General features: G+C 44.6%; 3 protein-coding genes across 5 annotated transcripts in view; 2 read left to right on the top strand and 1 right to left on the bottom strand.

The window, feature by feature from the left end:
* The window catches only part of NEK9 (NIMA related kinase 9), a 41,799-nt gene extending 38,931 nt beyond the window's left edge, over positions 1 to 2,868 (top strand). The window contains exon 22 of the mRNA XM_080909590.1: positions 423 to 2,868. Within this exon, the coding sequence (XP_080765716.1) occupies positions 423 to 545 (123 nt within the window). The 3' untranslated portion in view covers positions 546 to 2,868. The remainder of the gene's footprint in view (positions 1 to 422) is intronic.
* Positions 2,869 to 5,543: 2,675 nt separating this feature from the next.
* ZC2HC1C (zinc finger C2HC-type containing 1C) lies at positions 5,544 to 13,872 on the bottom strand. The gene is made up of 3 exons (XM_080915191.1): positions 13,763 to 13,872; positions 11,704 to 13,033; positions 5,544 to 5,922 (listed from the first exon to the last, which is right to left on the bottom strand). Exons 2-3 carry the CDS (start codon positions 13,012 to 13,014, stop codon positions 5,656 to 5,658), a joined length of 1,578 nt encoding a protein of 525 aa, XP_080771317.1. The 5' UTR covers positions 13,015 to 13,033; positions 13,763 to 13,872; the 3' UTR covers positions 5,544 to 5,655.
* Positions 13,873 to 14,063: 191 nt separating this feature from the next.
* The window catches only part of LOC308418758 (acylphosphatase-1), a 46,437-nt gene continuing 36,397 nt past the window's right edge, over positions 14,064 to 24,103 (top strand). For 2 of the 3 annotated variants that reach the window (XM_080914249.1, XM_080914247.1), the window contains exons 1-2: positions 14,064 to 14,340; positions 19,625 to 19,716. In XM_080914249.1, the coding sequence (XP_080770375.1) occupies positions 14,175 to 14,340; positions 19,625 to 19,716 (258 nt within the window). In that variant the 5' untranslated portion in view covers positions 14,064 to 14,174. Of the gene's footprint in view, positions 14,341 to 19,239; positions 19,344 to 19,624; positions 19,717 to 24,103 lie in introns of those variants that run through there. The other variant, XM_080914248.1, reaches the window with a different exon arrangement.

Genomic DNA, 24,103 nt, shown 5'->3' with positions numbered 1-24,103 from the left:
GGCTTATTGGTTGGTTCCTTGGTTGGTTTTTATTTTTGTTTTTGAGACAGGATCTCAGTTGGTAGCCCTGCCTTGTCTAGAACTCACTATGTAGACCAGGGTGGCTTTAAACTCATGGAGACAATCTTCCTGCTTCTGCCTTCTTTGTACTGGAATTAAAAGTGTTTACTAAGACCTCCCAGCCATTTATTTCATTTTTCATACTACATCTCCCAAATGCTGTAGACCTGGGCAAACCAAAACAACTAGTAACTTACTCTACTGCCTAAGTGTAAAGGTAGAGACTGTTTCCAAGGCAGTGCCACCTGAGCCGTCCACAAGACTGTGACAGCAAATCCTGAGAGATTAGACTATATTGAAAACAGTTTTGATGTCATGGCCAGTAGCACTGTTGCTGATGTGGATTTGCTTTGTCTGCACAGGTGGGGATGCACTCCAGAGGAACCCAGACAGCAAAGGAAGAAATGGAAATGGATCCAAAGCCTGACTTAGATTCAGATTCCTGGTGCCTCCTTGGAACAGACTCTTGTCGACCCAGCCTCTAGTCTCCTGAGCCTACGTAGCCCTCAGGAAACTGGGACCCAAAGAACTTCACCGCACACTTACCGAGTGCAGAGAGCAGCTTTCCTGGCTTTGCTCACACAGACACAGAGCGCAGGGCAGAGGGAGGCTCAAAAGCACTTTCCTTCTGCATTTGGAGAGTGGCATTGCCTTTTAGATAGGATCTAGGAGTGATTTTATTGTTTGGGAGAATGGAAGTGTCCTGTGGCCCTGGCTTTGTCATCAGTGACTGCCAATAGCAACGGCAGCTCTGTACCTCATCTTTTGAGCCCACCTTTTGAAGAGGAGACACAGTACTCATCTTAATTGCACTGGTAGCAGCTCATTTTCTCTTTATCATTTTCATCATTAATTGGAAGCTGCCTTGGAATTTAATCACCAGGCATTGCACATCTGGATGGATGAAGGAAAATCTAAAAATGGAGTGGGCTGTCCAGGGTCCTCCAGAGAGTGGTAAAGTATCCATGCCTTCTCAGAAGCCTGGAGTCAGGAAAATTTACTGGTAGAGTCAGTCAGTCTAGAGCTTATTTTCGGGACGTTCATTTACTTCATGCAGCTGAGGGCTTCAGAGGAAAGCTTGGATTGCTTTCATTGTGGAGGTTGTTTGAAACATCATTAGTGAAGAGCAGAGAAAGGGCAGGTCCCTCATCACAACAGCCAAACTTTCAGGCTACAGTTAGTACAAGGTGGAGTTTACCAGCTCTGGGAGACTCCTCCAAGACAGAAGATGTCTAAGCAAATTACACCATCATCGGGTAGTAGATAGAGCTGTGGGGGAAAACCATGGGAGGAGATAACACTTCCTTTAGTGCCTTGCCTTGGTATCTGAGAGGACCTCAGTGATACTGAGATCTTCTGCCCCTGTGAAGGCTTTTTTGTACCTCTAGTGTCATGACCCTTAGGGGTCTGACTGGGATGAGCAGCCCTAGGCACTCCCTTTCTATGTCTAGTCAGTATTTTTTCCCTTTGGTGTGTTTAGAGCCATGTCATACCCAGTAAATCAGTATCGATTTTTGTACTTGAGTAGCCCAAAGTCAGCACCAAACCCTTGGGGTCACAAAAGCTTGACAGGTAAAACCTGCCAAGTAAGAGAATTGGCTGCAAGCCCACTTTTGTGTTCTCATTGAGAGGAACAGGCTACCTTTTCCAAAGACAATAAATGTCCTAGAAGCGCCAACCTTCTAGCTAGGCATTTAATAGTTTCCCTTAAATGTGAGCCTTGAGCTTCCACCAAGTCTAATGAATTGTGTTTGAGGCCACAGCAGCTCCTTTGATAAGTAACACATCCTCTGTGCTACACACAGCTAAATTGATACTGTTTCAAAACCAAAACAAAGGTTTGCCATCTCTTTTAACATTGCAGGAGGACCTACCTATGCAGGAGACATTTTGCCATTTCCTTAAGCTAGTGATATAAAGGCTGGTGCTGGAAGGAAGCCCATCTCTGAGGATGGGCAACTCGGTCCAATGGGATCATTGATGTCCCTTGTTTTCTCAGTTCTGGGGAACGCAGTACAGTACTGATGGCATCACTGAAGTGTGTTCCCAGAATCAGGGAAGGCCCAATCCTGATGTAAGGTTACAAGCTCTAGGGGTCTGCCAGTAAACCCTGTCAGAGCTTTGGTTCAGTTTGGTCAATGTAACTTTGGTTTTCATCAGGACTGGCTGGCCTTTCAAGGTCCTGTATCCTTATACTTACCATCTCAGCAGGCCTGAGAGGCAGGGTTTAAGGTGTTCAGTATGAACATTGCTTCTGCTCTGGAGCTGAGTGGTATGGGCATGTTGCTGACTGTGGGGTGACAGTGAGTCTTGAGGCAGGAGGAGTCCTGGAGAGTCATGCTCAGGTAGAGCATGATGCTTATTTTCTCTAGTGTGTTCCTTTGGGAAGTCTAGGTTTGCTATTAATCTAGCTGAAAATCTTAAGTTCTGTGCCTTAGAGACAATTTGTACTTTCCAGAATTGTGCCTAGGACAGCCATAAGATTTTTTTTTCCCTACCAAACAGCTATGCAAACAAAAACCAGTTCAAAAGTCACAACCGTACACTGGGTTGAGTAAAAGTCAAGACAGCAGAAATGTCTTCAAATGGTTTCTGTAACTAAATCTTTGTAAATTGTCCTGCTCGTCCTCTATGCAGTGCTAAGTGTTTGAAGCTTTCCAGTAATGTTGCTTTGAGTTACAGTATAGCCTGCATTTATCCTCTGTGCCAACACTTGGCTCAAGAGCCAGCTTCTTGTTTGCCTAATGCTAGAAAGGATGAGGATGGAGTGGTGTGGCATTTCTGTTTTAATAAACGTTTAGACTCTGAGTGAGTGCTGTACTTCAGTAGGCCTGTCTACCACCTCAGTCACCAGAGACGGAACTCCCACAGTTTTATGCCTTGGAAAAATCTCTAGTTCTGTGAGTCTTCTATAAATAAATAACTAAACATGTTCATTTAACAGAAATGACACAAGAGACATTACACGGAAATAACCTCTGCTGTTTTCCAATCTCATTCTTGCCAAAAAGAAAACATTTCCCCCAGAAGTTTGTAAGAATTTAGAAAGTGTGGAAGGGGAAAAGGCCATTAAAGGAAGGATCCGCAGCAGGTCAAGTGACTTGCTGGTCATGCCTGGTGACCAGAGTCCAACCTACAGAGTCCACAAGTCATCTGTGGCCTCACTCACTGGCATGTGCTGCACTCATACACACCACGTGCATTCACAGTATTGAGAAGAGTCAGAGTTCTACACACCTTCTTGGTCCTGATGGGGACATTTCTTCAAGTGATGGCAGTTTGTCTATAAAACTTACTCAAGAAAGCTGAGTTGTGCTTGGTTTCCTTGGCATAACAGCTGCTACTTTTCTTGGCTGAGCATCACACTGAAGTTTAAAGCAAAAGGCTCCTCATGCTCATATTTCACTTGGTTTGTTATCTATTCAGAAACATTTATGATGGGAAGAACAACCCAGGAAAAAAATATGTATTTTAGAGAAAGTTGCTTATATGAGATCCCCAGGCCTCAAAGGAAGTACCAATTGTGATAGCAGGAGGCAGGGTCAGGACTCAGTCAGGACTATGAGATTCCTACAAAGCCAGAAGTCATTTATTGCCTCGGTGATTAACTGCCGACATAAATGTGCTGGTCATTAAGCCTCACGGGTCATGGGCTTTGAGGAAAATCTACATCCCAGCTCTGCTTGCCATCTGTGTAGTTTCGAAGAATGATCAACTGGCCTAAAGCAAATGTTGACAGGAGACACTGCAGTGTGTGAATCAGGAAGTCTCAGTCTCACATGTCTGCACACATTTCTAAATGAGAAGAGCTACCTTGGGAGTTTGACTGCGGATGTCCCAGAGCATTGGACTTTAAGATGTATAATATTTACGGCATGTGCTCAAAGTAGCAAGGACATCTACAAGTATCATCTATGTGCTCTCTATCTGAGGCTGTTTAACGTGGCCCTTCAGCAAAGCTAGCTGAAGTCAGAAGACAAAGCCAAGGTCACGGGGAATACAAAGACATGGGTTCTTGTTTTCTCTCTTAAGCACCTTAAAAATGAGTTAACTGCCATGTCTGTAGAAAATCCCTACACACAGTTGTTTCCTCTAGAGAGCTCTAACCTTTGGCCCTAATAACATGACCATAGGATCCCAAATCCACATGCCTAGGAGGCCCAGCAGATGAGGCAAGGGAATCTGGTTCTTACTGCCTCCATTCCCTACTGAAGAAGCAGAGCAGCAGATTTTGAACCCTTTCCAGTGTGTCCTGTGTAGGTTACAGCCCAGATTGTCAAGACATGCTTCTACCCCAGAGTCAGAACATATTTTTAAATGCTTCATAACATTTATGAATATTATGAATGGGGTGGGGGCACTGGAGAGATGTCTCTGAGGTTAAGACCACTTGTTGCTCTTGTAGATAACCTGGGTCCCCAGCACACATATGGTGGCCCACAACTATCTGTAACTCTAGTTTCAGGAGATCCAACACTCTTCTGACTTCTGCAGGCACCAAGCATTCACATGGTTCACATACATATATGCAATCAAAACACTCGTTAAGTATTTTAAACTTTTGAACATCTGTGGGGATGTGACCTTGTGACTTTAGCCATGGTTTATTTGTTACATGGAATAAAGAACTTTGTGTACTCCTCAGAAAACTTGCCTGGGGGAGAGGGCATGTCAGGTTAAATATCCAGTGGTTCTAGGAGCTTAAGCAGTCATCCTTCTTAAGCTCCCCAAACCCATTAGTTGACGGCCTTACTTGAAGTGGGCACTGTTCCCATGGTTAAGAAGACCTGATCCCTTTCAGAGTTTAAAATAGAAGCATGACTATTCTCTGACCTCAGGGCCATGAAACAGTGAGCATTGTCCACGCTTGCTTAGACAGGCTCTGCTGCCTCAAGTGTAACAACAGCTTCTTCCTTCAACATATGAAACAAATGTAAAGAGAACAAGTACAGAGTAGTAAAATTGTTTTCCACCCATCCGTACCCGGTGAAGTACATAAAGATATTTCCTTATACAGTACACCACAGGGAAGGGTTAGGATACACGGTCCCCTGACATTACATACTTTTGTTGGCTTTCAGCCAGGACCATGGGCCATTACTTCCACCAGTAATGCCTCACAGCACAATCTTACTGCCTTTTATAAGAATCACCATCTGTGTGACAATGACACTCTGACCCCAACTCACTCATCTTTATATCCCAACTTCCAAGATCAAGAAGGACTAAGAGAAACCCTGGACACATGTTGTGTCCAGGAAACACTGAATACAGGCACTTCACCAGCACAAACCGTGGTCAGGCTCAGGAAAAAGGAGCTTTAATGCAGCCTCATTACCCAGGGTCCTCACACACCAATTCTTCAGGCAAGAACATAAACACTGAGCCAAGGTTCTGACTCAGGCTGGGGCTGGGGCTGGGGCTTCCATCTGCTTCCTGCCGTGTAGCAGTGGGTCTCCTCATGGTCGTTTTGCCCTGCAGGCAGATCCTGGGTTCTGGGAAAGTTGTGTTTTTCTCCCTGCTTCCCATCACTTACTCTGGTTTACTGCTGAAGGGAAGAACAGCCTGAGTGAGGCAGGGTCTGCCATTGTCTGCTCAGCTGTCATGCCTCCTGGGAGGTGGGGGACGGTTCTTGATGGTCTTACACTTAGGTATGTGGCGTTCAGCCACTTTGGGAGCAAAGTGGCGGCTACAGTGAGGACACTGCACATAGTCTGGGTTTTCTGCAGGCAGGATGGAAGGCAAGTCTGACAGATTGCCACCTCTGGCGATGACCTGCTGGACCTGTCGCGCGTGCCGGAGGGTACGGATAAAAGACTCATGCTTCTGTCTCCAGGTGCTCTTCCGAGGAGGAGGCTCAGCCTGTAATGTAAAAGGAACATTGAGCTACAGTGGCCATGGATCTTTCTCCTTTCTGGGGCTCCATGGCTTGTGGAAAGGGCCTCAAGACCAAAGAACAAAAAATCGTGTAGGAAAAATGATGGAAGCACAGCCCAAGAGCCTGCAAGGAGGGATCCTACCTGGAGGCAAAGCAACCCTGAGAGGGAGGGGTGTGTGTGTGTGTGTGTGTGTGTGTGTGTGTGTGTGTGTGTGTGTGTGTTCTATGTGGGTAAATATCCATAAGTGAAGGCCTGGAGAGGGTACCTCTTGGAATTACAGGTGATTGTAAGCCATCTGAACTCAGGTCCTCTGAAAAAGTACTCTTAACCACTGAGACAGTTAGCCAACCACTAGATGAGTTTTAGTTCAAAAACCCCAGACAGGATAAGGAACAGTGTTCATCTCAGTGCTGGTGGTGGGAGAAGCCTGAGCTTCCTAGCAACCACGAAACTGTCAAATTCCTTTCTAAGATCAGCTCCCAGAGTACTAATAACTAGTAACAGGAAGCTCTTGGGAGAGACCACAGTTCTCTGGAGTCACTCAGTGAGCCAGAAATGAGCCTTCCAACACTGACTTTGGGATACCACAATTACAGGGCTCACTACTTCATAACTTCTGTATGAAGTCCTTTACTGAATAAACCCACTAAAGAAATGAACAGCAAGGTATGCTGGTGAACACCTTTGATCCCAGCACTCAGAAGGTAAAGACAGGAGGGTCTCTGTGAATTCAAAGGAATAAAGAGTAAAAGACCCTGTCTCAAATAAAAAACAAAAACAATGAAAGAAACAAACCAAATGAACAGGCATGGATTGTCAGATTCTTAATGGGAGCTTATCTAAAGAGAAAAGTTCCCAAAGTATAAAACCAAAAACTCAGGAAACTGAAAAAAAAAAAAAGTTTTAACAGAAAAATAAATATCAAATATTGTGTCCAGGGTATAGAAGTTAAGGCTCAGCAGTTAAGAGCACTGGCTGCTCTGGTAGAGGACCCAGTTTTGATTCTCAGCACCCATGTGGTGGCTCACAACAGTTTGTAACTCTAGAGCCTGCTCCTGGTCTCCTTAGGCAATGCATACATGCAGGCAAAACTCCTATGTGCATAAAAATAAATTGTTTTTAAAAAGATGTTGTCGATAAAAGGAATATATTATGAAAAGTGAACAACCAGAGAAATAAATCAACTATAAATTAAAAGCCTGACAGTCAAACCTCAAAAAGATGCAAAACAATAAAACCTCTCAGAATGGGAAAACGAGAGCAGATGGAAAGGAGAAATAATCAGAAAATCAGTCCAGAAAGCAAACTTCTCCCAAACAGGACAGAGAGCCGAAGAGGATAGTAAGGAATTAATATAATTAACATTTGTAGAATTAAGGATCACAAGTCTTGAAACTTGAAGTGGCTTTCCAAAACTTCAAAATGAGGTCCATAAAACCTTAAAACTTCAAAGCAAAGAAAACCCTGTTAGCTTCTGGAAATGAAACAAAATTGGTGGCCTGAAGAGATGGCTCAGTGGTTAAGAGCACTGACTACTCTTCCAGAGGTTCTGAGTTCAAATCCCAGCAACCACATGGTGGCTCACAACCATCTGTAATGAGATCTAATACCCACTTCTGGTGTGTCTGAAGACAGCTACAGTGTACTTATATATAATAAATAAATAAATCTTTAAAAAAGAAAATTAGTTTCATAAAATGAAACAAGACTCAAAACAACATGAGATTTTGCAAGATTAAGCAATGGGTGCTGGAAGCTAGAAAGAAACAATGCCTTAAAGTCTATAAGATGAGAAATCATGAAATATTTCTTCTTTTTATAACTTTTGTTAACAAATTAATTTATTAAATTTTAAAAAAGCGTTCTTATAAAGAGCCAGGCATGAAGGCAGAGGCAGGCTGATCTCTGCAGCCAGGGCTACACAATGAGGCAATGTCTTAAAAACAAAGTTCTAAAAAAGTCTAATAATTTCCTGCAAGATTTCTATACCCAGCCAAGTCTTCAAATAGGAAGTATTTATGTAGATAATTTCTTCAATTCCATGAATAAAAATATACTGCTTATGCATATCTCTTTGGTAAGCTTCCAGCAAAACAGGGAAACAAGAAAAGACAGGGTCCAACACAGAAGAGAAGCAAATGGAAGTTCCAAAGCCAAGAGAGGACCACCCCAGATAGAGCAAGAGGAGAAAGAGAAGTTTCTGGAATTTGGGGGAAAAGAAAAACATCTCAAACTGTTTGTTATAAAAGGTATCTAGGGTTTGGAGAGCTGGTTTGGTGGTTAAAAGCACTGTCTGCTTTTCCAGAGGAAGAGTTCAACTCCCAGCAACCATATGGCTCACAACCATCTATAATGGGATCTGATGCCCTCTTCTGCTGTATCTGAAGACAGCAACAATATACTCACATACATAAAATAAATAAATCTTTTTTAAAAAGGTATCTGGACACTTACCAAAAAAACATTAACAAACGCCTAACATCTAGTTGGTTAGGGAAGTCTTTATAGACTCATGGAAAATTTGCTCATCAGTGAAGATGTAGACCTTCTGTCCTGTAAAACCCCCTGTTTTAAATCAGAACTGTGGTCAGCTAGAGTGTAAGAGAAAATAGTAACAGAGAAGGCAAAAGGACGAGGTTCTGCAAGCTGACATCAGAGAACTGGAAGGTTGGCAATCAAGGAAGTGAGCATATTATTTAGAAACATGGAAATACATGCCAGAGATATCTAACACAGCTGTGGACAGTGGGGACCGGAGGAGGATAAAATGAGACTGCGTTGCAGATCACTTAGTACCAGATGGGTTTTTAAGTGTGTGTAATGAACTATTTAAAATAAAATTAGAGCCAGCAAGATGGGTGAATGTGCCTGTCACCTCATGCCCAATGGCCCAAGTTTATCCAGAACCCATAAGGGGGAATCAGAGAACCAGCTCTGATTTCAATGTGTGTGTGTGTGTGTGTACACTGACACACACAAAGTAAATGAATATTGATCTTTAAGAGAAGTTAAAAGGGGGCTGGAGAGATGGCTCAGCTGTTAAGAGCACTGTCTGCTCTTCCAGAGGTCCCGAGTTCAATCCAGAGCAACTAACTACATAGTGGCTCACAACAATCTATAATGAGATTAGATGCCCTCTTCTGGCAAGAAGATGTAAATGTAGATAGAGCACTCATACAAATAAAATAAATAAATCTTTAAACAATAAATAAATTTTTAAAACCCTGTTGGTAAAAGGTAAGAACAAGGAATGCTATTAAAGGGAAAAGCAGGCTTGACCAGGCGTATCTCATTGAAACCAAAAACAAAAGGACTGGTGTGAGACATGGCAGCCAGGAACCTTAAAAGAATCCAGCCAGAAGGAGCTTTGGCTGTACAGTAGCCGTGTTTCCATTCTGTATCGTACTGAAATATTCATTAGTATGTTCAGCTCAAAGGTATGTGTGTGGGATCCTGCCTCTCGTGCTGACAGTGTGGTAAACATACTCTCTGTCTGCAGGACTTTATATGGATATTAACTGACTTAACAGGTATACAGGAAGAATGACAAGGGCCTGCAGTCACCTAGCTCTCAAGGACACAGAACTCTGTGTGAGACTTGAGACACTCCCAGGATGGAGTGCAGCTCAATCCAAGTAATTTCTGCCTTGTGTCTCAGTGCAGCCCAAAACCTCAAATGGGTCTGCTTAGAGCTGCAGGGGGGTGGGGGGGTGTTCTGCGGCTCCTATATTTAGGAACTTAAGAAGCACCAAATATTTCTAATATTTTCGATGGCGGCTCCAAGTAAATTATTATGATAGGCCAGAGGGAATCCCCAGTGAATTACTGGATTAACCAAAGGGGAAAGAATAGTAACTGGCCTCCCTATCATTATCTGTCAGCGTAACATGCCAACTTCTCCTTGGAAGCTAGGTTCTAGGAAGATCATCTCTGAGTGTGGGAAAGACATTCTTGTGGTGATCTCTTAAATTGTATGAAGAGAAAATACTGTAAATATACGTTAGCCTCCCTTGAACATCTGTCACACCAATGTGCTTTTTAAAAGACTCTAGTAACGTCCTGATATGAGAGAATTGGAAGCTGGGTGTGGTGGCCCATGCCTCTAATCCCACCACTTTGAAAGCAGAGACAGAAGGATCTCTGTGACTCTGAGGCCAACCTGGTCTACATAGTAAGTTCCAGGCCAGTCATAAAAGAGGAGGAGAGGAAAGAAGGAAGGGGAAGAGAGAGAAGCCCACAGGACACATTTCTTTTGGGAAGAAATGAAAACAGAAATAGAGGAGCTGGAGAGATGGCTCAGAGGTTAAGAGCACTGACTGTTCTTCCAGAGGTCCTGAGTTCAAATCCCAGCAGCCACATGGTAGCTCACAACCATCTGTAATGAGATCTGATGCCCTCTACTGGTGTGTCTGAAGACAGCTACAGTATACTCATATGTAATAAATTTAAAGAAAAAAAAAAAAAAAAAAAAAAAAAAAAAAAAAAAAAAAAAACAGAACTAGATGCTATTTTTCCCCAGACTATTAGAGTTACATGGGGCCTTTGAGGTTGTCTAACATGGGTTATTCCTAACTCTGGCCATCTCATTCTTTGATATTTGTCTTTAAATTCGTGAGTTCACTGAAATTACAGGCTTCATATGTTTTTCTAATACATTCTAAAATAATGTTGAGAAACTCTTCTTTTACAAAGCAAGTGTAAAAGCAAACTCTTCTTTTACCCTTGAAGGTTGGTTATGGGGCAAAACCATCTCCAGGTGGGTATAAATTACCCCATAGCTAATTAACTGGGCAAAAAAAGTACTTTATCCCTATGGTATTTATACTTTAACTAGTCTGGGGGAGGGATCCAAACTTACTTGTGTTTCTTGAACCTACTAAGAAAGTAGGTCAAAGTGGAACTAATTTTGAAAGAGACTACTGAGAATGGCAACAGTCGGAAAAAGCAAGGGATTCCCCTAATAAATCAAGGAAATGTGCATTTTATAGTTGTTTTAAAATAAAATGCAAGTTTTTTAATGTAGGGTTTTTCCTGCAGTAAACATGAATTCATTTTTATAATAATCAAAAGGACATATATTTTGAAGTCTAGAGTTTAGAGCCAATTCAAGTATGATTTATCTATTGGCTGCACCTCATAAAGGTGTTAAGATAGTAACTAACTCAAGATCAAGGGCTATTGATTAGCAATTGACTGTAGATCTACTACCTACAGATCTCTGAGGATGTCAATAAAGATAAAAATCTACTTAAACTGTTCAAGCTTGGGGCTGGTGAGATGGCTCAGTGGTTAAAAGCACTGACTGCTCTTCCAGAGGTCCTGAGTTCAAATCCCAGCAACCACATGGTGGCTCATAACCATCTGTAACAGGATCTGATGCCCTCTTCTGGTGTGTCTGAAGACAGTGACAGTGTACTCGTTAAAAAAAAAAACAAAAAATCAAAAACTGTTCAAGCGTGAGTGTGTGTGTGTGTGTGTGTGTGTATGTGTGTGTGTACACCCTGTCAGTTTAGGGGAAGCCTAGGCCTTGTTTTTGAATGGATGTAATGACATTCCCACAGACACAGTAAGGTTGCTCTCCTCACAGAATTGTGAGGCTCCTATGGAAAGGTCTGACTAGAGAGACTGGCAAACAGAAATCCTGATTCTCCCCTCCATCCTACTCGATGCCCAGTTCCCAAAAGAAAACCAATGAGAACACAGCAGGCCATTCCACAACCCCTCCCCCTCACCCCCAAAGTCACATCTGGGAAGCTTTTATTACCTTGGCTGTGGCTGGCCCCCTCCAGTTTAAGTACTGCTCTAGCTCTGTGCCCTTCGCCCGGGCCCTGGAGGAGTCAAACACTTTTCTTTTGGACCCCTGCATCTTGCCACAGACGGTGGAGTGTCTCTGCAGCCTGAGGGAAAGAAAGGAGCGTCCACAGTGGCTGCACTTGCCCAGCTCTGGCTCTTCTGTGGAGGAGCTGGACCCCGAGGAGCCTGGTGTTCCAGACGAATGTGTTGCCTGCAGAGCATGGCCCAGCTCCTCTGCAGGTGGAGAGCAGGTGTCTGCCGAGGGTCCCAAGTCTTGGCCTCGGATTCTGTTGTTACTTGCCATCAGCCTTCCTTTTTTGAGCCTCTGGATTTCATAATCAGAGAGCTGGAGTGGACTAGAGTTCTCCTGAGCCTGTTCACAAGTTTGTTCCTCTCCCCTGTTTCTACTGAATACTTCAGACCTCAGCTCTGGGGATGAGCAGGGTTTGTGTGTGGGGTTGTGGTCATCATCTCTAACCCGCCTCCCAGGTAGTACCATCCTTTGTAGCTCCCTGTCTTCCTGGAAAACGGCCTGTTTCTTTTCCTTCTGAACCCTTCGAAGACCCTCCTCTGTCTTCTTCAGCTTTTCTCGTAGGAGAATCTCCTTTCTTCGGATTTCCTTCTGTAAACTCTCCCCTGCGGCTTCTAGCCTTTGGATCTGTGTCCACTCGGCCCTGTGGAGTTCTACTATCACCTTCTCTGCCTGCGCAGAAGCAAGAAGAGATGAATCCACCCAGCTCCTTAAACTAAAGCTGCTGTCTGAAAACTCACTTGAGTCAGGGAGTCTTGGGTAGCCATTGTGGTCCCCGGCAGTGGCTGCTTCACTTGTACCGTGTGACTTCCGGTGGACCATGGGTTTCAGTGGGTATGCCCGATCCACTCCAACTCGTTTCTTCCTAAAGGGAATGAAGTCTTGGTCATTTGCTTTGGGATATTGGGGTGTCGGGCTAGACAAGTGAAACCAACCCTTTCCTTGGCCCTGGGCATTGTTTCCTGAGACTTGCTGGCTGATTCCTGCACTGTGGGGACAGGAGTGCCTCCGGGCTTTTGTGCAGACGTTCCTTTTGGGGTGGGTGGAGATATCATCCTCCTGCTCCAGCTCTCTGTTGCTCCAAAGCTTCTGCTGGAAACTCTTCCTCAAACGTCCCATCGAGGACCGCTGGGAAGAGTCACTTTGTTCATAAGGGTCGTGCTTAGCTGAGTGGAGCCCGTGAGCTTCTGTTTTATTATGTGGGAACATAACGCCTACAGGCAGATGTGGAGCCAACTGGAGACCAGCCATTCAGTGCCTGGACGGAAGCCTAGGGGAGATTTAAACCAGATACATGTGAAGAATTCACTCCCGGCTGCTAGAGTAAACTGTTCGTACATTTGCCCTACCCACGTCCCAACCCTCGCGACCGTGCTGTTGGATCTGCCAGGATGTTCTTGCAATAAGCATTTAGTGAGTGATGGTTACGTGCCAGGCCAGGCATTGCTAAGCCGCGGGGACCAAAGCCTAAGCGTGACACAGGTGTTCTGCCACTGACGCCCACACGCCATTTATGGAATGGGTGGGGAAAGCTTTAGATGGAAGGTCGTCTGTGACACAAGACAGGCAACCTGTTCTTACCAGTCCCGGTTCTTGTAAACTGCAGAGGCCACTCTGAGTCCAGTCTCACAGTTTTACGGGGTGACAACAGTGGCCTGGCGACAGGGCCTGGCCCAAAATGCTCCCTGGGCTTTCCCCCTGCTGCAAATTGCAAAGAGCAAGAGGGAGGGGCGGCGCGCCCCTGAAGCAGGTGCCCTGGCTATCAAACTCTCATTCAAAAATGCTCTATGGCTCAAACCCTACCAGGCTTGTAAAAAGTGTGTGTTGAGGGAGGTGTGACAGACACCTGAGCGCCCCGGCCCGCTTTAGATACGGAACTCCTAAGTCACGTTCTGTTCCAGAGGGTCAAACGGGAACCCTCACTGGGCCCCGGCCTCTAGGGATAAACTCTCACTCTCCAACCCCTCGGGAGGTCTCGGTGTCTCCCCTTTCTGCGTACCTGAGGCGCTCGGGGGCCGCTCCAGCTCAGGGAAAAATCCACAAGACCTAGTTTTCCACACCTGACTAAACCCAACCGCCGTCCACGCAGGCGCTCTCTGTCCACCTCTGTTATACCGTTGCCTGGAGACCAGAGCGCCGCCTCTGGTTGAGAACTTTTAGCTCCAGATGTGCGCAGGCGCAGTCCACAAGCAGGCTGAAAGCGGTCGGGGCCGTATTTGGGGTGGAAGGAGGAGGAGTGGGGATAGAGGAGGAGGAAGGGAAGAGGGAAGGGAGGTGGAGTGGGGGTGCAGTCGGGTCACTTGACGCTGGGTGCAGCCAGCTCCGCAGCTCAGATCAGCGATGCCCTTGGGGAGGGGTTGGAGAGGTTTTTTCTGGGGCTACATCAAAGAAGAGTTTGGATTTCTCCAAGAATGATGCTCCCAGACCTTAGGGTGTGCCCTTGTCTGGAGAAGGGTGGAGCCCCTAGATGGGCTGCGGAGTCATCCCGCCCCAGGATTCGGGGGTCTGTCCGGCTAGCGGGAGTGGGACTGCTGATCACCCTTCTGAGCGCGCTCCGCTACTGTGCTCAGGCCCCAGGTAGGGCTACAAGCTCCAGGCTACATGCTCCCGGGCTGTCTTCCCTCGCAATGCTTTTGGCGCTTGCTATTAGCTTTACTTTTATTTCTGTACGTGTTATAGTCCCAGGGTAGTTTCTACGGCCAATCTAATCATTTTGCTATTACAGTGTTTTACTCTCACGTGACCGTTACTACTTAGGGCCCAGAAATGACTCAGCCAAATGCAACAATAATAAAGTTAACAACCAGATCAACAGTAATGAGCATAACTTGATTTCAACATTAAATGATCCTCTGTAACTTTTTGACATCAGAAGAGAGTTTATTTGTCTTCTCCATGCTTCAGTTCATTTGGATAAGCTGTTTGGAACAGATAGCTTAGTTTTTCTTTTAACTACGCAGAAGATTCATGCACGTAGGAAATAAAGTAGACAGAAGTCTTGTTAATACAACATATCAGATCTCAGCTTTTATGTGCTACAAAGAAATTCCTAGGTGGGCTCCCTGGAGCAGATTGTCAGTCTTTCTTTGCTTTCCCAGTTGGCTCCCCTGCCTTCTCCACCTTGCAGATGGTTCCCACCAATTAGGACCAGTGAATCTCAGCTCCCAACCCCTGCCTCACTCAGCTTCTATGGTTTCCCCTATGCATCCTTTTAAACTAGTTTTAGTACTCTCCCTCTGAATCTCTAGTTTTAAACTTCCTCATGCAAGACAAGCTTCACTTCCCTGGGTCTGTCTCTGTGTTAGGATCCCGCTCAGTTCTCTCCTGTCTTGTTTTGTTTGCTGTTTGTTTGAGACAGGCTTCCTGTTTAGTCTATGGTTAGCACTGACTAGTCCTCCTACTTATTTAATTCTCCTGCCTCAGATTCCCCCAGGTCGGGATATAGGCACACACACACACAGACACACACACACACACACACACACACACACAGAGAGAGAGAGAGAGAGAGAGAGAGAGAGAGAAACACAGAGACAGACAGACAGACTGACTGACAAACTGACTCTGAGTGAATCTGCCTGTGTGTGCAGTGTCTGGGAAGGCCAGGAGATGGCAATGGAACCCCTAGACCTGAAGTCATGGCATTTGAGAACTACCTAACAGGAAACCTCAATTTCTCTCCCCCCACCCCCTCTCTCTGTCTCTCTGTCTCTGTCTGTATCTCTCTCTCTCTCTCTCTCTCTCTCTCTCTCTCTCTCTCTCTCGGTTTGGTTGGCTTTTTTGTTTGTTTTGTATTGTTTGAGACAAGATCTCAAATGTGGCCTTGGTTGGTCTGAAATGTTCTGAGTATTCCAGGCTAGCCTTGAACTCAAATCGATCCACTTGCCTCTACCTCCAAAGAGCTGGAATTAGAGATGTATACCATGCCCCGCACACCTCAGTTGATAACAAACTCTCCACATGCACTCAGCTTTCCTCTTATTTTTTCTCCTTGTCCAGGCCCCTGTGGTCTGGCCCTTGCCCTCTCTTGTTAACTATATAGCTACTAGTGTCCTCCTCGGTGAGCTTCTATTTCTGGAACCTATTCACTGGGCAGCATTAACCATTCACTCCAAGACTCACTTCTTACTACTCCTACATCCTCTTGGTTCCTTTTCCTGAGTCTTGTTCCATCTACTTAAGGTTTCTGGCATTTATACAATAAGTCTATTGGAATATACTTACTCCCCGCTTACCTTTTAAGTCTAGATGTTCTCCTGAGCACTCTTATTGCTGATATATATGTAGTTCTAGTCACTCTCTTCCTTATGACTTCTATCAGATCTGAAATTTGGGGTTCACCCATGTCTAAAATGTACTCTGCTTAGCAGTAGTCTCTCTCCAACCCCCACCTGGCACCTTCTCATGGCAGTTCCTCAGGAGTCCCAAACTCAGTGTGACAATGATCATCCCCCCCATTCCCTGCTGTTTCCTGTGGTTCATGCCCTTTTAGCTCCTATTATCTTCTTTGTCATTTCTTCCAAAAGACCTACACATTCTACTGAGTCTACATCTGCCATTTCTCTCACAAGTGGTATCCTTCCTTGTTCTGCCTGTGTTTATCGTTGGAGTGGCTTTACAATCCTCACCATCAGCATCTGCTCCCCGAATCCATCCTTTCTGCTGTTGTCCAGATGTGGATTCCAAACCTCTGTTGAGATATTAGCAGGACCTAGGCTTATCAGTGGTAGAATGTATACTTAGAATGCACAGGGACTTAGGTTCCATTACCAAGCAATAACAACATCAGCAACAACAACAAAACACATACACGAGAGCACAGGAGAGAAGCAGGTAATGGAGAGAGAGGTCGAAATTTAAAAAGTGTATATAGTATTTTGGCAACACATATACTAGAACGGGATTGATACTGAGATTAGCATAACTGCTGCTCAAGAATGAAACACAAATTTACAAAATGTGTCTTTTTTAAAGATTTATTTATTTTATGTACATGAGTACACTGTAGCTGTCTTCAGACACACCAGAAGAGGGCATCAGATCCCATTACAGATGGTTGTGAGCCAACTTGTGGTTGCTGGGAATTGAACTCAGGACCTCTGGAAGAGCAGTCAGTGCTCCTTCCAGCACCACAAGGTGTGCCTTTTAAAACTGGTATATATTGGGGCAGTGGAATTAGCTCAGTTGTGCAAACATGAAGACCTGAATCAGTCATTGCACTCCACATTTTAAAAAGCCCAGCTTTTACTGATTTGTACTCTTACTTCTGACAATGCAAGAACAGTTGACTCCTTGGGTTTCGTGGCTAGTCAGCCTAGCCTACTCAGCAGTTCCAGGGCAGTAGGAGAGCCTGCAGAAAGAACATGTGGGTTGTGCCTTGAGAATGACACTCCAGATTGTCCTCTGGCCTCCATATGTGTGTCCACATACACACATGAACAAGAAGATGTACACTACACCATCATATACATGTGTATATCATATATGTATATGATGTATATATGATCAGCGTAAAGTGTGATGTTTTGATATAAGTATACATTGTAAAGTGATTAAGTTGAGCTAACTTAATCATTTATGTGGTTAATGTTAGCTAGGGGTTTCTATCCCACCTTTGATCATTCAGTTCCCAAATAAAAGACACAAAACCTTTGTATTTATAACTAGCCTTAAGAACCCTAAAGCTGGGCAGACATCAACCTCTAAGGTATTGTGTCTACTTCCCTGTCAATAACCCTGAGTTAAAACTTGTCATGTTTTTCCTGAGCCTCTCTTACTCCAACTGGCCAGCCCTCATGGCCACAAATTCACCTACCCCATGGTGTCTTCTCCCCCCTTTACCTCTCTCCTCCTCGTACTCTCTTCCTTCAACGGAAGTTCCACCCACCACTCTTTTGCCCAGCTATAAGCTGTAGGTATCTTTATTCAACCAATCATTTCAAATTGAGGAAGGAAGTTACATAGCATCCCTTGGTGTACATGAGGATCTCCTCATCCCTTGGGGCAATCAGGCCTTGGGGACCAGGATTAAGCATTACATTACATGGGAACAGATCAAACCTCAACAGCCCGATTACACCACAACAAGCTTTGCTTTCTTCCCTGTTGGTACTGCTTCACCCACAGACTGGAGAGTGAAAATATTCTTAGGAGTGGACTTTGGATTGGCTGCCTGAAACTAAACCCTGGCTCCATCACTTTCTGGTCGTAACTTTGGGAAAACGCTGTCTTCTCCACAAGCTCTTTCTCGCTCCTTCCAGTTATAATGCTGGGCTGGTTCCTGGTGAGCTCTCAGTGAAATGAATTACCATGTTCCACATGACCTTCTCATTATGTGCACGCAGAGCTAAGATGAAGAACTCTTTGAGGGTACCGATTATATATCATCCCCCTTGTACACCATATGGTGTTCCATCCATTTCACTACTCAATGGGTTTGGAATCTATAGGGAAACTTACTTTAATTGGATTTTAGAGAAATGACATCAGTCAAACACAATGTTTAGTGTTGTTTTCAAACATTGCCAAGGACACCACTGAGTCCTGCTCCTCCCCCTTCCAGCAGGGAGGCTTTATAACTTCGTAACAGGGGAACTAGTGTAATGATAGATTTCCATAGCTACCACTACAAACTGTAGTCTGCCAGCCCCACGTATTAACAAATGGGGCCCAGTGTGGTGAAACGATATGATGTATACAAGAAATCCAAGAAGGAACAATAAACACCACACGGAACTTGCTTCATACACGTTCTTGATCCTAAAGATAGTAGAATTCCAATACATACAAATTAAATCTTACTTTAGCAATCGTCGCCTAAAAAACGCTTAGTAACTCTCTTTTTGTAGAAGCAAATACATGCAGTTTGGTTATTTCCTCAGATTTATTGATTATAGCCATTTGAATTACTTGCCTGTGCTTTATTAACTTATCGATTTTAGGCATAATCTTAGTAAGGGAGGCTCTAGGTAACAGCTTCCAAAACCCCAGACAGAATGGCTTCATCGTTATGTCGTGTGCATTTATTGACCCTTGCTACCAAGTCGAAATTATGCATGACCCAGAATTGGAGGAGAACTGAAAAGGGAAAAACGGGGGGGTGGGGGACGCAGGGGACGGATTCTGCTTTTACAATTGCTGACTAAGCTAACAGCACTAGGCACCCAGTAGGCAGTCATGATGGTCCTTAGTTTATGAGTGAACATATTAAGTGTTTTGTCTAAGCCTTTCTATACCCACGGGCAAATGACAATAGGAATATGCTTAGTCACGGAAGTGGGGTTCAGGTTAGTCTCATTGCTTGCAAGACCAGTTTAAAACATCAATCCCCGGCTCCATCCAGTGTGACCCAGTTGTCCTGAAGCCCCACCTTTGGGCGGGCTCTTGGCCGAGGAGCCACCTCTGATTGGTTAGATCGCGATGATGGGCATTCAGAGCAGCGTTGGAGAAGCCGCGCTCTAAACTTCCGGAAGCGGCGGTTAGCGTGGCGCGGGCGGTTCATCTGAAGGTCTTCGGGGCTGTTCAGCCTCTAGTGGGGAAGCCCCGGAAACTTGAGTGTCTGCTGCTCGGATCATCCAAGTGTCAGTGGAGGGGATTGTGGGCCTCATGGGGGATAGGATGGATGGCGGCTTCAGGGCTGCAAGGGTAGCTCCCTCCCCCGCCCCCATCACTACCAGGGGAGTGCGTTCACACACACACACACACACACACACACACACACACACACACACACACACACACGTACGCACTTACTCCTTGCAGTTCCGGTACCCTGAGGTTCTGGAGAAACCCCCATGGTGTTGGAGTACGGGTGCAGCCCTTTCTTAGGATGATGTCTCTCTCACCTTGCTGTCTCTGACAGGTTTGAGCATGGCAGAAGGGGACACCTTGGTCTCAGTGGATTACGAAATTTTTGGAAAGGTTCAAGGGGTGTTTTTCCGCAAGTACACTCAGGTATGTAGCCTATAGGCTTAAGTGTCGGGGTGGGGAGCATCACTAAGTGATGGACAGGAGGCCTGGTTCAGACAAATGGGTACTGGGAGAGTGGGAAGAGAGCACTTGGACACCCTTCTGAAGAATACAGCAGCGCACGCTGATGTGCTGTCACCAAGCTAAGTCATGTTTATAGAAAGGCTGCCATCAAGATAGAGAGGTGAACCAATCACAGAGTAAGTTACGTAATCGCCCATTATCCCTACGACAAGTTTATTCCTCCAACTTCCTCTCAATACCTCAATTTTTTTTTTCCCACCATGGGACTCAAACCCAGGGACGTTTGCACACTAAGCAACCAGTCTACCAGGTAACAACAAACTTGGCACCTTTTACCTCTGTTTCCCCTTCACCAGTCTCTCCAGTACACAAGGGCAATCTCAATTTCCCTTCTGCCTTCAACAGAGTTGCCTGTCTGCTCCCTGTAGCCATCCTAGTGGATGTGACATAGTAGCTCCTTGAGAATTTTCATTGTCTTAGTTCAGGTATCAAAGTATCTAAAACAACTCAAGTTGTACAACTAATGTTCTTCCGTCACCTTAGAAGAAAATACAAATCAATGACAGAAAGATAACTGGACATTCCAAATTATCTGGAGTAACATTTTTCTTAAATTATGGTAGAATATGTATACTGAAAACCTTACCATTTTAACCATTTGAAAACATACAATTCAGTAACCTTCCTACGTTTATACATTCTTGTCCTATCACCAAGGAACATTTGAAGAACCTACCTCCCCCCACCATACACACACTTTTTTCTTTATCTCTACCCACTGACCACCAGCTCCTGGGAGTCATGATCCTGCTACCCATGTATGGAATATGTATGTGGAGGTCAGAGGACCATTTACGGGAGTCAGTTCTCTCCTTCTACATGTAGATTCCAGGGATCAAACTCAGGTCATCCCGCTTGGTGGCAAGTGCCCTAAGTCACATGCAGTCTTGTTGGATCTCTCTGAATTTGACTGCTCTAGCTAGCTCACAGGTAATCATACAGTATCTATCCTTTTGTGACTGTCTGACTTCACTAGCATCCTGTCCTCAAGATTCATCCACCTGTCCTAAGTCAGAACTTCCTTTTCAAGGCTGAATATCATGTTGTACAGTCTCAGGGTGGTTTTGATTTACCTGTTCCTAATGAATAATGATGCGTATCTTCATGTGCTTATTGGCATATAAAAGAAGATGTTATATATTTGAAGAATTTTCTATTCAAATCCTTGGCCCATTACTTTCTCTCTCTCTCTCTCTCTCTCTCTCTCTCTCTCTCTCTCTCTCTCTCTCTCTCTCTTTCTCTCTCTCTGTCTCTCTCTGTCTCTCTCTCTTATTTATGTGTTAACAGCTCTTTATCTACTCAGTCTCTGTCTCTTACCTTTTCTTTTTTTGAGTTTGAGATAAGGTCTCTTTAGCCCTGGCTGGCCTGGAACCTAAGAAATCCACATGTTTCTTTCTCCCAAGTGCTGGGTTTAAAGGTTTATGCTACCATGCCCCCCACTCTTTCTCTTCTTAAAAACTTGTATTTATGTGCACATCTGTGTGACTGGGGAGTATACAGGAGAGGGTGAAGGTCCCTGGAGCTGGGGTTTCAGGCAGTTGTGACCCACTTTGTGTGGGTTCTGGGAATGAACCTGGGTCCTCTGCAAGAACAACTGTTCTTTACCACCCAGCATCCCTCCGGCCTCTGCCTGGATACTAGTCTCTTAGCAAATGTCTGAAGCCAACATTTCTTCCATTTTGGAGAGTTCCTTTTTTCTTGATAGGGTTCTTTCAAGCAGCAAATGTTTTCATCTTGTTTGTTTTGAGACAGTTTGACCGTATAGCCTAGGCTGGGTTCAAATTCATGGTATTCTTCCCAAATACTGGGATTACAGACATGAGCCATCATGCCCAGCAGAAGGATTTACTTTTGAACTCCCAATTTTGCTTTTTTTTGGGGGGGGGGGGAACTGTTCTTGTATTGTTGTGATTTGTCATGAAGAGTCATGCCTGTGTTTTTCCCCTAAGGCTTTTTGTGTTTTAATCACTTGTGCTTTGGGGAGTTTTGGGGGGAACAGTGGTTTTATGTTTGTTTGGTGTTTGGGGACAGGAAAGAAAAGCATGCTAAGCTCTGCCAGATGCCTCTGCTTAGTTTATGTGGCCACTGCTTTCCTTGGAGGCTATATATTCTCAAGAGAACCAGGTTCCAGGGGCCTGAGCAAAGCCAACCTCTGCAGGCTTTGTTCCTTCAACTGCCCAGCAGTGCATGCACACACTTCCGTCTACTGTACCTTCTCTTCTGCCCAGTTCCACAGAACTTCTCCCTTTCCATAGAACTCAGGCCATCAGGTCCCAACCAAGTTCTTCTGCCACTGGGCTGTCCTGTCAGCCAGTTCTTTCCCTAGCGTACTAAAGCAGAGTTTTGGTTATTCATCTGAGATGAATCTAGTTATTCATCTGAGAGACTTTCTTTTTAGGTTGAAAAGAACTGGTAATTAGATTTCTTAAATTGTTCTTAGAAGGTTTGGCATAGTGGTGAACATTCTCAAAGGCTGGAGGAGGAGGGTGTGGGCACTAAAATGAGCTCAAGACCAGCCTGGGTTACAATAGTGAGACCCAACCTCAACAGAAGAAAATGAAAATAAAAAATTAGTGTGTGTGTGGGTGTGTGTGTGTACCTGCATGTGGAGGTCAGAGGACATCTTGTGGGAGTCACATCTTTCCTCCCACTGTGCATGTCCTGGGGACCAGGCTTGGTGGCAAGTAGCTCTTCCTGCTGTGCCATCTTGCCATCTGTGGAAAATGGTTTATGATGTGTTGTTAGCATATTGGAATTTCACTTTATTTATTATTTTATTAATTTTTCCTGGAGACACATGAATAGATGTCTATTCACCCTATTAGGATACCAAGAACAGACCAAACAAATGATTGCACCCAAGGCTAGCTTGGTAAACCAGTGAGCTTTAATTTTGATTAAATATGAAAACTTACAGGCAGCAACAGCATGTAGTTCCCACTTAACATCCCCATCCTTAACACCGTATATAATGTTGGGGGAGGGTTAGAGTGTAGTTGCCTCTTATACCAGCTAGTGTGCTATGCTGAGAGCCCCTTAGGAACCCCGCTTTGTGTCCCTCCCTCCCCAAGGATGGAATGCTAATGGGTCTAATATGAGGGGCTTCTCCAAGTAATCACAACTGCTACGTGTGATTGAAGCCCAGAGGACAGAGTTCTCCAGCACTGGCATATTCAAATCTGAACGTGAATCATCAAGCAATATTCTGATACCATTTAAAAACAAGAGTAAAAATTAGCACACAAATAAGACCTGTTGGAAATTCTCAGTCTCCGATGAGTCAAAATTTGGAGTGCCTTGTTCATTGGACTCCAGATTAATCACATTTCAAATTAGAGATCTTTTTGACGGATATAACTTTCGGCTCAAAACTGCACCGTCATGCTGATAGCTGCTTGCCATTTATGGTGATTTAACATCTGGAGACTGCACAAGGAGGCAGTTGTACAGCTGGCTGGCTGGGCTTTCTTCTTTGTGTCTCTCTGTCGGCATTCAACAGCACCACTGTAGGTAGCTCCTGCTTTTCTTCATGCCTTTGTACCCCATCCCTGAGACTATTATTTGGTAGAAATATTTTTGTTCTTTATGCAAACATGTCTGCTTTGACTATTACTGCTTTGATGGGTACTCCATCCAGTTGCTCCTCAAAACATTCTTTTTCTGTACATAATGCTTTCCTTGGCATGCTCCACCAGTTTCCTGGCGTTTGCACATGCAGTCATGTCAGCTCCCATACTCTCTTGTAATCTAACCTCTTCTATTTATAGATCAACAACAATATATGATCCTAATTATACTTTATGTAGCAATAAAACTAGCTCCGGGGCATCACTGTCTTTCCTAAATGCTCACTTCTGCCACAACTTAATAATGAGCACCAAGGAGGAAAAAGATTACACAGCAGTTGCTTTTCATAAGTATGTGCAACTTTCTTGCTTTTAATTAATTTATTTTTTGTTTATTGGTACTTTGCCTGTATGTGTGTCAGATCCCCTAGAACTAGAGTTACAAATAGCTGTCATGTGGATACTGGGAATTGAACCCAGGTCCTCTGGAAGAACAACCACTGAGCCATCTCTTCCAGCCCCAACATGTTCAACTGTGATTACTTATTACATGAGAGAAATGAAACGCAGGAAAAGGAGCAGCAGGTTTGGAAAGGTGGCTGCCATCAGCTTTATTGGGAGAACCTTGTGACCATGGGGGTCTGTGGGTGGCCTTGAGGTAGGAGAGCGTTAGATCATCAGATCAGGCAATGTGGCAGGGCTTAAAGGCTTTCATTGGAAAC

Source organism: Micromys minutus (genome assembly GCF_963924665.1).
Source record: "Micromys minutus genome assembly, chromosome: 1".
Classification (NCBI taxonomy): domain Eukaryota; kingdom Metazoa; phylum Chordata; class Mammalia; order Rodentia; family Muridae; genus Micromys; species Micromys minutus.
This window is presented reverse-complemented; position numbering and strand designations above follow the sequence as displayed.